The 14,961-nt window shown below is 35.9% G+C and overlaps 1 protein-coding gene across 1 annotated transcript in view; it reads right to left on the bottom strand.

Annotated features, from left to right (window-relative positions):
- Window positions 1–5,278: 5,278 nt before the first annotated feature.
- Window positions 5,279–14,961, bottom strand: part of LOC142350808 (uncharacterized) — a 201,774-nt gene continuing 192,091 nt past the window's right edge. Inside the window, exons 2-4 of the mRNA XM_075402763.1 lie at window positions 12,733–12,790; window positions 7,264–7,579; window positions 5,279–6,809 (exon numbers count right to left, since the gene is read on the bottom strand). Of these exons, the coding sequence (XP_075258878.1) occupies window positions 5,523–6,809; window positions 7,264–7,579; window positions 12,733–12,782 (1,653 nt within the window). The 5' untranslated portion in view covers window positions 12,783–12,790 and the 3' untranslated portion in view covers window positions 5,279–5,522. The remainder of the gene's footprint in view (window positions 6,810–7,263; window positions 7,580–12,732; window positions 12,791–14,961) is intronic.

Here is a 14,961-nt window from a genome sequence, read left to right on the forward strand (position 1 = left end):
TGTTAGGGCCAAAATCATCATAAAACTTTGGTTCTTTCATTGCTTTAGCATGAGCTCTTACCTGATTTTAAGTTAACTCTAGTTTGATTTCCACGCACAATTTTCACTCGTGGAAGACGAGATTTACGAAAATGGAACCTATTCGTGTCTTAAGGCCCAGATTAATAATATTCATCGTAGAATCAATTTTTCGAATTGTTCTATTTGAAATTATGTCTTTTCTATGAATTGCTTCAGTCCAGCGGGAATAATAAACTTTTTGGAAGTTCTTCATTTTAATAAAATCTGGAAGGTTCTCGAAGCAGTCTGTTTTTGAAAACTTCTCATCCATTTATCTGAGATTGCGACCGGTATAGTAACAAGATAGGATTCCAAAATCGAATCCTCGGAGTTCAGCCTAGCAATGTCAACCAAAAACGAAGCAGATGATTGGATCAATTTTAGCCTCAGGTTAACATTTGGAAGAAGTAGAGTTTCGCATGCAAACAGGTCTAATGCCAACGGAACGTACAGAGTCAATTCATTCTTATCCTTTTTAAAAAGAATATCTGTTAATGGTCCTTATGTAAAATCATTTGGCTCAATCTCGTACGATATCCTTGGCATTGAAATAAGCTTTCCGTCGTTAACTTTGTCCCTGAAATATCAGCCGAGATAAAAGCCTGATGCGCATAAAGAGAATTGGCACTGTGGACTTGTTCATTGTTTAGACTTTAGATTAAGAGACAGGAGCATTGTTTACCAACAAAATTTCTTTGGCATTATCCAATCCTGCTGTGTCTCCTTTTATAATCCGCCCTCTAATGAATAATCAAGTAAATCGCAAGTCGGTGAAAAAATTGCGATCTGTTTCCAATTGAAATTCGAATAGTTGACTCCTCTATTTAATTTGTAGGAATTATTTGTTCATTGGACCTAAAAATTGGATCTATAATTGGAACTTTTTTAAAAGAGTCAGCAGAGGGTCAGAAAAGGAATTCATTTGAATTTTACCCGACTGTTTTTTCATAATGATAAATAGAAAATGATCAAATTTTTTTTAAAACAGCGAGTTTAGTTGAACTTGACCAGTTGAAAGAAGGGAACAAGGTATCTAGCAGCGTTTCGTAATTCGACATAGATAGTGCAGAAATTCGACTTGATTACTTTATGGAACCGTTAGTGATCAAAACTGAAACTGCACTAACTGAGAATCTGACAAAATCTCATCATTGCCTATATCCAATCTTACCATAACCTATAAGGTATGTGTTCAAGTATGGTCAAAAGGGTGATTTACTGATACACCAGACTTGCTATTGTATGATCCTTTTGATTTAGACATAACAGGTTTGTCAGCTTCAACACCCAATTTAGCAGCCTAACTTTTGCTGAATAATAAATTTTGTGATCCTCTATTACAAAAATTAAGTTTTCTTGTTAATATTGATTGAGAATTGAGGTTCAAAGCCTTTGGGATGTTGTGCTTTTTTGACAGTACCTGTCAGACTGTTAGAAAATTCCACCGAGAGTTATATATTGCCTGTCGAATGGAGCCGACATTTTCATTTTCAAGTCATAGTGAAAAGTCATCAATCTTCCTTCAATGCTATAACAAACCTGGTTATGATACTTCGACTAGAGCTACTTCCCATGATCCATACATTTTTCGGAAAAAAGTCAACGAGGCCACTGTATTTTGCGGATAAACTTGAGTGGAAGCGTTTGATACCAGTTCTAGATAAACCAAATTCATGTTCGATTGTTTTGTGGGACCTTCAGTTGCGAAAACGATCAGCCGGGGTTCTTCAGTCTGTCTGTTCGGATTTTTTGTTTCATTTCTTTGTCTTGACTTTTTCTCATTCCTCCCCCAAATTGTTCCGTATCGTTGAGTTTGCGGTCTTTACTAATTTTTAATGGACGTCTGTATAAATAAAACACCTCCAATTTTGGGAATTGCTGACTCAATTACGACTCTTAATTTTTTTTTGCTTCAGTTAAAACATTTTTTAGAATGGGTAGAGTCGTTCTATCTACTGTTCTAGCCAACGCTCCAAAGCCCCGCCATCTCTGACGAGAAACTCCTTTAGAATAAGGAAGATTGTATGTCCATTTTCCAGCACCACTAATGATTGAAAATTGATTGTTTACTTTTTGATAGTTCTTGCCCATAGAAAATTCCGTCATTTTATTCCCCTCCCAAAATATGTTAGGAAGGTAGCCAAAGTGTTTAATTTCGGTATCAGAAAAACTTTGAGGTTTGTATCCTTTCTCGAAAATGAGCTCCGCTAATGCCAAACTAACTTTATCGCCTACTCGAAACTTGGGCTGTGTATTTTCGTAATTGCATTCGCTTATACATAACAATCAAAGAATCAGCATCCACATCTTTGGGCGCAAACCCAATACTTCGATTGACTCAAGAGTTAATTATATCATTAAAGTTCGATCGAAATCACCTACTTTTCCAAATAAAATTTTGCTGAAAAAGATTTAATATTGACACGTGAAAAAACTGAAGTTTAAAATTATCAAAATAAGCAATTTTTGTTACAAGTTCATGTAAAAATATTTTTGAATAAAGAATAAATTAAATAAAACATTTTTCATCAAAAAAAAATTGCTTAAAGAAATATTCAAAAACTTTTAAATGATCAAAAAGACTCTTTTTTTAGCCAATGCGTTTTGATTGGACAATTTACTCTGTGGTATTTCGCCTTGAAAAAGTATTTTATTATTTGCTTTCGACGGAAATGATTTATAATAAAGTAGCCCAATTAAAAGCTTAGAAATTTTTGGTCAGTCAAAAACAATGTACCTCCCAGGATGAAAAAATTGTTGAAAAACCATTATAATCGAAAAAAATGGCAGGAGATCTTGGCTCATTTTTAATTGATAACTAACTTTAAGTACTTGAAAAATCTCATCACGATCCCATGGTTGATCCAATTTTCTTTGTTCACAAAAAAAACAATATGCCTCATTATTGGTTATTAGGAAGCAGGGAATTGAATCTCAATTCCCGTGGAATTAATTGCTCGAGCAGTTCCGCGCAGCTTGCATTGCATACTGTGCTACGATCGCCCATATTTGATAACTATTATTACTTTAAGTTGCTTAGCATTTAAACAACAGAAATGCACCAAGCGTAAACTCAGTAATAATTTAATCGATATAATTTGACGCATTTCCCCTGGGGTTATTAAGATAAGTTGAGAGGTTTATTCTTCTCGCTCATTAGGTTCATCTTTGGAAATTGGATGAATGTATGAAAAAAGGCTATACCTGATGTTAATACATAGGTACATCCTTTTACACCCCCAACTTTTACCAAGCCTACTTTTTCCATTATCCTTTTAGGTGACACAAAATGTGCTCCTCCATGTTCTGAAAATGAGAAAATTTATTTGAGCTCATCACGTCGCCAATAACGGCTTTTTGTCGATTGATTTCATTTCATTGAGTTCCTAGACAATTTGAACTAAACTAATGAAAAGGTTTATCAGACCCAATGAAAGGCATGAAACGAAAACCAAACTGAACTATTTTTTGACGCCAAATTAAATACCGCATCTCACATCTCTGGGTCAAAGAGTTAAAAAAAATAGCAACAAAATAAATAAGCAGCGAAGCTTTGAGCTATTTATTAAAAACTTTAATTTTGGTGCCAGAAAAGAAAATATTCAATTGTGCCTGTGCTAATTCATACCTAATACTTAATTATATATGATCACCTGGCTCCTGTTTCAAATGAACAGAAATTTGTTGATGTCCAAAGAGAGAGAGAGAGAGAGAGAGAGAGAGAGAGAGAGAGCAAAAACGAAGATGTCCAAATGTTAAAAAACATTGAATATTTCATAACAGCAAAAATTTCAACCCTGTTTGGATTTGGAGATAAATGTAAAATGAACAGTTAGCAATTTGGCGAGAAAAACAAAACAAGGAAAAATAGAGGCTTTGAATAACGCGATCAGACCTCCGACAATCAGATTTCCGCGTAAAAAGCACAACTCTAACGAAATTCATTTAAATGAACAAATTTAAGCTTAAGCAAATGGGGAAAAGGATGCCATAATATTTATTTCAGTGGAGTCTTTTATTTTAAAAAAGTCAATAATACAAACTACAGGTTCAAGCAATTAAATTGCAATGCAATTGGGGAAAAATTAGTTTCGTTTAATTCCAAAAAAGTTTTAACGTTCACAAAAGGGTTCTATACAAACATTATGCAAAAATAATTGCTATAGTCCGCATATTCTAATAATGGAAGATCGATAATTAACCTTGACAAGTTTTTCAACATTACTTTGCATTTCTTTTCCGTTAATTCTTGCTGCTCCTGCAACATAAAATAACCCGTTTTTGCCAACATGTCAAATGTTGAAATACGCAAGAGCAAAATTGGAATCATTTTGAAATGAACTTTGTTCAGTCCTTTTCAGTATAGAAACATAAACCGACAAATGTCAGAAGAATTGCTCTTGAACGACAGCCAAGGCAATTTAATTCAGGGGCTGTAGCCTAGATCAATTTTTCTTTATGGGTGCAAAAACCTTTCCCCGCCGGGATTCGAAACCACTGACCTCCCGATCCACTACCACCCGCACTCAAAATTGTCAAGCAAAATATTTGCATAAAAAAAGACACACACACGTTTACAATAATTGCTATGAACTTCGTTCAAGAGCAGCGCAATTAAAAATATTAGCAAGGCGCTGATGTCACGAAACCGATAGAGGTGTAAAAAAAAGTATTAACCAACAAGATACAATAGAGAAATGTGTCCACTAAACATTTCATGTTTAACCTAGCAAAATAGGGGTGGGGTCACCAATAAGGGTTGAGGGGGGGGGGGGGGCAACTATAAGAACCCCCTTCACACGATGAATTTATTTCAACAGTTTAGGTTAATTGCATACTTAGAGACTAGTAAAGTACTGACGAGAACACTGCTCAGCAACTTAATGCCCTCCGGGCTTTGTGTTATCACATTTTTGAAGACGAGAAGTCAAATGGTCAGCGAAAAAAAACTATCAGAAGAAGTCAGTAGAACAAAAAAAGAATTGCAGAAGACCAGCACGAAGAAAATAATTGCTAACAACTTCGTTTTAGAGCAATTAAATAGCCCTTTTCAACGAAACATACATTTAAAGGCTAGTTAAGCTCTAAAACCACCAAAAAGGCCTTAGTGCCCACGGATTTACCAGTTTAGCCTGTTTCTGAGATAAGTTGCGTAAAAAGACCAACATGACCCAAATAATTGCTACAAACTGTGTTTGAGAACAATTAACAAGACAAGCAAATGATAGGACTTTAAATTATTGCAACAGAGCTGATAAAAGCCACTGCACCGCTTCGGTTTTCTGGTTATAATCTGATATTCTCAGATGAATTTTTTTTAGGTCTCACTCATTCACTCAGTTAAGTTTGACATATTAACTTTAATTTTCGAGCTGAGCATACCTTTCAATATATTTAACCATAATCAACATATAATTCATCAAAATATAACATAATTAAGGCAAAAAAGAAACGAGCTATATTCACAAATAGTCTTGTAGATCTTTACACTTCCATCTGTAAATTATGGGCACCGAAAGACTAGGCATGGATCCGACCTCACTAACAACCATTGTCACCAAAGAAGGTGGTGTTACATCGAAAGCACAATTCAACACATTCAATTTGTCCTGTTCCCATAAATTTTTCACAAGTTCGCTTTTCACACGACCAACAGTTGGATTCTGTACAAGTTCAAGCGGGTTTAGCAACTCATTGCTTACTATTGAGTCAGTTTGAATTTTCTCACTAAATTTGAAAGTTTCGCAGCAAACGATAACGGGTTTGTTGAAAGATTTAGCAGATAACATAACAAGACCCGAGCCAGCGCTGGACATTACAGCTCCGTTGCCTAGCAACGCGTGGGCACCGATTAAAACTTTACTTACTCTAGGCATCAAGTAACTAATAGCTGTGACTAATCCATAATTGCATTGCACACCTAAATTTTCAAGAATTCTTAACGTTTTACGACCAGCGAAACACGGAGAGGAATCAATAATTGTAACTGAAAATACTTCACTTCTTTCTCGGAGTCGTTTACTTGCGTTTGAAAGCAAATTAACAGCTGTTGTTGAATAACCAAAGGTTAGAATGTTATCGCCATTTTTCACAAAACTTGACCAGTTTTCTTCTGTTACTAACGCGTCTGAACTTAGCTGAATTTTATTATTTAAATACTCGTTCACATCTTGTTTTAGCAGATTTAAATTACAATCGTTCGATTGGTCAATTGATAGACTTGAAATTTTAGATTTCAGGAATTTCAGAGCGTTTTTTGTGGACATAGGTAAAGGTCGACATGATTCTAAAAATGAAATATTCGTTTTCAGCTCTGCCTCAAACTCGCGTGAAAACGTTTTTGAGCTATCGAGACCAGCATAGCAATCAATTAGCTCTTGCACAGCCTTCAAAAATTCTACACAATGATCGTTCGAGCCTTCTAGGGTACCATTAGCCGATTTGACGCCCAGTCTGACAAAGTCTGGGTGAAATTCTTTTTGATTAAATTTCATAGATTGAGTAATCGTCGTAGATTCAACTGCTTGGGGTAAATGAAGAAAAAACGAAACTTGTCTTTCAGATTTCGAACTTTCGATTGATTTGTTTGGGCGGTCTTCACCAGTCGAATCCAGTTTGGTTTCTTGGAAAGTGACTTTTTGGCTCTTTGTCTCGTTTGCCGAATTGAATGCTGGAGCGTCTGTCTTTGCAATTGGAGTATCGCTTTTGGCTTCTTGATCGTTGGCTTTCTTTAATGCCTTAGCTTGCCGCTACAACAAAACGCTCATTTGCCTACAGAGTGATTGATGATCGTTCATATTATCTCCAAAATCGTTGATACTATCTCCAAAAGATATTAGTTCCAAAAAATCTCCATGGAGCAGAAACAACTGCCGCACTATCTTAACATACATCCTTAAATGATATTTTGACACCTGAACCAGTTAATGTGTTATAAACTACATTATGGGTACAAAAAACGCGCATTAAATTGCTCATGCAAGATACGAAAAAATTTATTCACTTGAGGAAACAGACTCGGTCTAAAACTTGAAAAATTTTACTAACAGATGCAAACTGATCATTTAATTTTTATTTTTTAAAAAAAATGTTATTCAATGTCAAAAGCTTCAAATGAATACTGCATCTTAGATCTAGTTAACTGCGTTCTGGGCACACTTTTTGGGCTAATATTTCTTGTGCAATTTAAATCAGCATGCGAACCTGTGCTTCCTGTATCGCTCTCCTTTCTGCTTTTGTCAATTGGGGTTTAGCAGCTGTAGGTTGAGCGGTACCTTTCTGCACTCCAGTTTCGTTCTCGTCTGGTTGACAAGCTACATCCGATGCTTTAGTCTCACGGTGTTCACCAGCATCAGTTCTTTGAAGGGTCTTCGTTGAATTGTTGACGCTGTCAGCTGAACTTAATTCTTTTTCACCTGTTTTGTTAGCTTGTAGTTCTGGGATCTGATTGGCTGAATCTGAAGTGTTTTTTCTGTTGTTCACTTTCTCTGCTCTTCTCGCCTTTTTCAACGCTTTTCCGCTGTAACAGAATATTGACATCAGACTCAACAGAAATTTAAAGCATAGCCGACAGATTGCCGGACAATTATCATATTATCCTTATTTTCAAAATAAATTTCAGGCACTGATGTCTTTCCAGAAAATAAATTTATAATTAGTTACCTCTATTCAATTCAGGGTTTACAATCTGATTTAGGATTTAATAAGTGAGTGCCGAAGTCAATTTATTGAGTAAGTCAAGCATGATTTACAATTTATCACACCATTGACCAAAAAAACCTATGCAAAAAGCAGAAACAAATGACACCACGCACACAGCTTGTTGCTGAGTGGTAGAAGTCGCACTTGGGATGATCAACTGGTTGTAACAAAAACAGGGAAGACGACAAATAAAACGACATAGCGGGAAAGTCCTGAATAACAATCCAAAGAATTGAATTATCTAATGACATGAGCATTAAAATTTACCAGCAACATCAAAGTTAACAAAGCACATGACCCAAAATGCGAAAAATAATTTAAAAAACCGAAAACACTCCTCCAGAAACCAGTCATGTAAAAATAGGCAGCAACAACAACACTTTATATAACCATCGACACAACGCATCCTTTGAAGGCATTACCCTACATCAACTTTGCCGAAAACAATGAGCAAAAAACAGAATTGGCAAAAACCATAATAGTTATCAGTGGCTTCAAATTAAAAACACTAAGCTATACCTATACAATCCTGAACTACGTCATAAATCACTTTAGAGTAAACAAAAATCTTACTGATTCCATTATCTGAAAACAGTACACAAAGAGCAGCAAATAAAAGCAAGATAACAAAATCACTAGAACATTTCAAACAATTGGTATCTCAGTCATCAAAAACAATAGCCAAAAATGGAATACGATAAATCAACAAAATATACTCCGACATCCAAAGCCAACTTAATTGAGATTATTAGACAATAAAAGCAACAAAATCGAGCAGAACTCGAACAGCCAAATTTAATTGAGATAAAAAATTGCCAGTTATAATAACCAATGGTATGAACGCAAACCAGAATTTAGATTCATTTAAGCCTTACTACCAACCGATTAGACGTGTCATTAAAGCAATCAAATGATAACAAAACAAAAAGCACGAAAAAATACGATCAAAAATCAACAATTCTCCCTTAAACACAAAATAGTGACAAATGAAAAAAAATAGCTTTAAATAAAAACAAGGTTCATTTGAGCATCATTAGTAACCGATGACACCTGAGCTTTGTGACGATAAATGATAAGACAACAAGAAGACTAATACATTTTTTTATTCAAATTTGAATAACAAAATGTATTAAAGTCTTAACTTATAGTTGTCAATCGAAACGATTATTTTGGTTCACTTATGCATCATTAACAACCGATGAAGCCTCTCATTAATGAGATTAAGTGGTCTAACAAATAACAAAATAGCAAAATTCAATAAGCTTTAGTTACCTATAGAGGAACACCAGCAATTGCAATTAAGCGCAATTTGGGCATTTTCTAACAAATTAATAGAAATAAGGAAACATATATTAAAAAAACACTGAAACAAGTCAAACAGCCTTACGTGAAATAAAATTTATGCCAACACCAAATTTTCCTTCCACCAAAAGGTTTTTTGACTAACAATCAGGTTCGCGGCCTAATAGCTTTTTTCGTTCCTTAAACTACTCCAACGTGATTAAAATCATCGCCCTTATTTTACCTCAAAAGGTGAAGAAAAAGTGAAAAGAACTTAAAAAATAGCACCCAATACAATCTAAATCAGTTGTTTGTGAATACATAGCAGGACAGGTCCTGATTACAAACTACAACTGACCTGAACACCGGCAAAATTGTAGAAACATCAACCTTTAACAGTCAACAAAACATTACCCTATAAATTCCATTTTCTGGAATCATCTGCTGTTAGAATTACTAGATCTGGAATTATCGATATCAACAATATTTATAAAAAGACTATAAAAACAGCGTTCTTAGAAAGCATACAACAACCCCGAAATCAATTATAGACAAACGAAAAAGAGCAAAAAAATCAGGATCCTCTTGAAAATTAGTTGCATCAAAGTAAAAAAACACACTTAAATAATAAAATCCTTAAGAACAGCTTTACAAACAACAATCTATCATGAAGGAGACTCTGTGATAATACAACAAAATGACTGACAAATACGAGCAAAACCTAAATATTTACTAAATTTTTTGAAAAACATTGCTGTTAAATTCGAAGACGCCATTCGCTCCGAGAAAATACTTCTCCTTTGCATCAATTATGCCAAATAAGTAACCAATGAGAATTGAATTTAATAAAATTTAGCCATACGACAAAATTAAAAACAAATTTGGCAAAAATCAAAAGTTCGCGGATTTTTTTGACAACAAAGACAGAGTGTCCCAAGTAAAAAAAACCATTGGGTACGAACAAAAAGATCACTTTGAATGACTTTCCTCATTAGCAAACGATGTGACCTTTTATTAAGTAATAAGTATTTCTAATAAATAAAAGAACCGAAATGTGAACAAAACAAAAATTCAGTAACTTTTCATGACAAATAGTGGCCAAAGTCAAAACAAAACCGACTACGTCAGGCAAATTGCTCTCAAACGACCGGCGAGCTACGGTCCTCGTCAGTAGCTAGCCACAGTTTAGTGAGGCTAACTTTAGCTTAATTGAAGCGGCGTGAGGTGAGCGCAGCGGAGGAGGGGTGCACCGCAGCGGGCAGGGAGGGGGATCTTTGGTTGCACGGGGCCCTTACGGCTTGAACGATGTGAAGGGGTGGAGATTGCGGGTTGCGGGGTGGGGCGATCAGTTTCTAAGAACCGCCCTTCACACCATAAATATAGGTCTCCAAAAGAGCTTCTGTGAATCGCATACTTGGAAAATAGTGAGCTGAAACACTCGAAGAGAAGTTAATGCCATGGGGAAGAGGAGTGAAATTGGTCTGAAGCTTTTAGATTCGTCTATGGGTTTTCCCGGCTTGTGTAGGGGTATAACCCGGCCAACTTTCCAGATGTTCGGGATTTTGCACTATTTACAGAAAGGTTTATGGTGTCAGTGAGGTATCTCAGTGCAACGGGGCCTAGATGGTGGTGGATTGACGCTATTATATCTGGGCCCAGCGTCTAACTTTTCTTTGTGTCTCTTATAGCTTCTTCCACTAACACAATCATGGGGGAGAGGAGTGCAGTTGCTCTCAAGCTTATAGATTCGTCTATGGGTTTTCCCGGCTTATGTAGGGGTATAACCCGGCCAACTTTCCAAATGTTCGGAATTTTTGCACTGTTTACAGAAAGATTCATGGTATCAGTGAGGTATCTCAGTGCTATGGGGCCCAGATGTTTGCGGTGGATTGGCGCAATTCTATCTGGGCCCAGTGCCTTACTTTTCGTTGTCTCATAGCTTCTTTCATTGTGTTACTTTTGAACATTCTGCCCTCTATTTCCAGTTTCTTTATTGTGCTTAGTTCTTTTCTAATTTTTTCTTGGGGTGTGGAGTACTGTTGGTTAAACATGGCACATTTCCTTGGATCATGGTGAGGAGTAGCCATCTTAGCGTCAAAGTATATGGCTGTTTGCAGGTGATTTACTCAAGTAGTTTACTGATTGATGTCTTGTATCCAGGTAAACGAAGGTGGTGTGTAGGTATTTAGTTTGATGTTATTACCACTTGCGGTGAGTTCTGTGGCTTGCACTTCTATGTGTTTGTCAAAAGTCTAAAGTTTAATTTCTTGAAACAGAATTGTGTCCTCAATGATAAAAGCTACCCCTTCACCTTTCCCTCTTTCTGTGGGCCTATTCTCTTAGATAATGCAGTAGCCAGGTGGGCTTTTGAGTGTGGATTTCTCATTGAGATCGGTCTCCTGGATGGCAGCTAATTGATGTTATTTTTCTGCATCCAGTCTATGATGTTGCCTAGTTTTTGTTTGAGACCATTACAATTCAGTTGAAGAATGTATTTGCTTCTATCATCTTGCACCAGGAGCAGTGCTTACAGTCAAACTTGTTGTTCCATTGCTGTATGGACTAAGTTGATGGAATTCAGGTGTATCCATCCTCCGCAGCCGCACCAAATGCCGTATTGATTCCAGTTGCTACGGTGACAAATAGCACAAGGCGTTGTGCTGGGGTTGGTTTCAATGCCGCCGAGGACGAGAAGCAGGGCAAAAATGTGTGTTCCCAGTCAAATGCCTACTAGGAACCAGAGACACTGGGCTTGACTGATCCCGCAGCAAAAACCCATTTCTCGCAGTCTGTGTAGAGCGTGTATGGATCCTGGCAGCGGTTGCCCGCTCGTAGTTCTGCCGCGTATAGGCGTCCATACTTGAAAACCTGTAGATTTGGTTCGACTTCAACATTTAAAATATCCTTTTTGCAAATATTGTTAAAGAATTATCCCATTTTCCAGATCATTCAATTGGTTGCTTTGAATCATCACAAATGTTTCCATTTTAATTTGTCGAAGCTACAAATCTCTGATGCACTTGCCTTGATTGGTCAGTAATTCAGATAGCTTTTTCTTCACTTGCAGATATGACGGATTTTCTCCCGATTCTAAGTTCTCGTCGCTTTTTATCAACTCTCATGTATATTTAAATCCTGAGTGGTAAAAAATTAAAGCATCAGAAGCGAAAGATATCAATTCCTATATTTATAAATTCTGACAGTAGTAAAACATTCAGGCATCAGAACCGAAAGACAAAGAAAATGACAAGCATCAGAATTATAATCAAAATAGATATGATAAATAGCAATCAAAATATAACGTGCAGTGATTTTGAATCAGAAAAAAATACGCAAACGCGCGAAATTTATGTCCTAATGTACGTGATCAGGTCCGAATATGAATCTTCTTTCTTATCACTGTTCCTGGAAGCCAAGCTTTGTATGGCTTTTGATGCTGACGGACCGGGTCCTACTGGGATCTATTCTGCAAACCGCTAAGTGGGCTTATATCTCTTATGCCCCACAGGCGCACGTGCTATTTTTTAAAACAGTAACATGCTCTATAACAACATATAGTTTGTAACTAGAGGCGTAAATAACCGGGGTGGGGGGGGGGGTAAACCAGCATAGATCCAAAATCTCTGTCAAAAAGTCAAAAATCAGAACACATAAGAGACTCGTAAACATAAATTTTCCACAGTTTCTAACCTGAGCTTGGCTCCACCTTCTTTATTCTCGTTGTCACCACCACCGGGCATTTTAATCTGAAAATTTACATTTGATCCATCTTACCTGAGAAAATGACACTATACTAATCAGAAAACACATAGTTAAAGCAAGCGTCTGTACTCCATCTTTCGGGCTTAGTGGTCAGATAAGCTATAGCCCCCATCATAGTAAATATCATGGGGGGTATAATGGGAAAGACCCCATCTTTCGCAACCGTCCGGCGTCCGACTTTATTTGCCTTATATTGAGAGTGGAAGTATGTAAATCGTGGAAAAAAATCGGATTTTATACATTTTCGTTCTTCGGGGTTTTGCTCCCATTCAGTCGTACAAATTTAGCATTCTGCTGCGTCCTAAGTTATTATTTTTTTTTTGAAACATGTAAATTACTCAGACTATAACCCTAAGGTTAGATATCTACATGCTCTAAAATGTTAAATAAATTAATCAGCATTGTTAATAATATAGTAATCTTCAAATTATGGCTGTTCGTTTTTATAGGTAAAAATAGGATTTGAAGGCTCCTATTTGTCTATTAACGGGTACTTTCCTGTGTTGATCGAGCAAAAACTCGGTTAAAACATTTTTAAAGCAAGTTTTACTGTTAAAAGTTCTTATTGAAGAGGGCAATTTGTTCCATTTTTGAACGCTTTTCAAGATTAAAAATTTGTTATTCCACTTCGTTTCCGTTTTCTTTTTTATAATAATTTGATTTGTTCTGTTGTTCTGTCTGGCGTTATGGCGACTAGTAAACATTTTAAAATTTTCGGATTTTTCCCATTGTTTTATATCTGTTTGTAGCTTCATTAGGCTAACTTTTGAGATAAACAATTCGGCTGGTAGGATACGATCCTTAATGAGAAGATCAATGGAGTGGTCAAATTTTTGACGAAAATAACAAACTTTTATTCCCCAGTTAATTTGCCTGTTTATGCGGTTTATGTTTTTCACTGTAAGAGTTTGGAGGAATACTCCACTGAAAGAAAGATGAGAGAGTACAACTGACTTGAAAACATCAATTCTTACTTTCAAAGGTATTTGATTTCTTACAAGATACAAAGAACGAATTGCATTAGCCATTTTGCTTCAAACTGAATTCTGGTGATTTTCAAAGGTTAAGTTTGAATCAATTTGTACTCCCAGATAACGACATGCATGAGCTGGTTTGATAACTTCGCCTTTAAAAGAAATTTCTGGATCCGAATTAGTATGATCTGTAAAGAATAACATCTCTGTTTTATCGGCATTTAATGTGAGTTGATTCTCTGTCAGGTATTTGTCTGTTTGTTCTAATATTTTTTCAATTTTTTGGGGAATATTTTCATTACGTTCGAATTTGCATATAATACTAGTGTCATCAGCAAATTGAACAACATCATTTTCACCTTCCAGCTTTTCAGAAAAATCGTTGACATATAACAGAAAAATAAGAGGTCCTAACACAGTTCCTTGTGGAACACCATGATTAATAGTTATTTATCTGATAAGTCAATACCCAGTTTTACGCATTGTGTTCGATTTTCGAGAAAAGATTTGAGAAGTAAAATTGTTGGTTGAGAGAGGTTGAAATTTTCAGCTTTCTTGAGAAAGATTTCATGTGAAATTGAATTGAAAGCTTTCGCAAGATCTAAGAACACAGCACCTGTGTCGTTATCTTGCATATTTCCTATTATTTTTTCAATAAAGTAAAGAACAGCATCAGTAGACGACTTTCGAGATTGGAAACCGAATTGTTTTTTGTTCAAGAGCGCAAATTTTTCAAGATATTCTAATAACTGATTAAGTAAAAGCCTTTCAAAAACTTTTGCAAAAGTTGGTGTTACAGAAATTGGACGATAATTCGTTAAAACAGAAACATCTCCTTTTTTGAAAATTGGTGTGATGTGTGCATCCTTAAGAATTGTTGGAAAAACTTTCTCTTGAATACAATCGTTAAATATAATCTGAAGATGTGTCCCAATAGCATATTTTCCGGATTTCAATGCCCAAGCATTGATGTATCCCGGCCCTGGTGCTTTGTTGTTGTCTAGATTGTCAATAACTTTATAGATTTCCCTCGAAGTAAAAGGTCTAAAATTAAACTCTTGAAAAGTTCGCTCTATTTTTTCGACGTTCAATGGAACAATCTGCCCTCTGTAGATGCCCACTTTGCTGAAAACTCTGTTAAAAGCGTTACATATTGAATTTTTATCTTTCGTTTTTTTACCAT

Source organism: Convolutriloba macropyga, chromosome 12 (genome assembly GCF_964194025.1).
Source record: "Convolutriloba macropyga chromosome 12, txConMacr16.3, whole genome shotgun sequence".
Classification (NCBI taxonomy): domain Eukaryota; kingdom Metazoa; phylum Xenacoelomorpha; order Acoela; family Convolutidae; genus Convolutriloba; species Convolutriloba macropyga.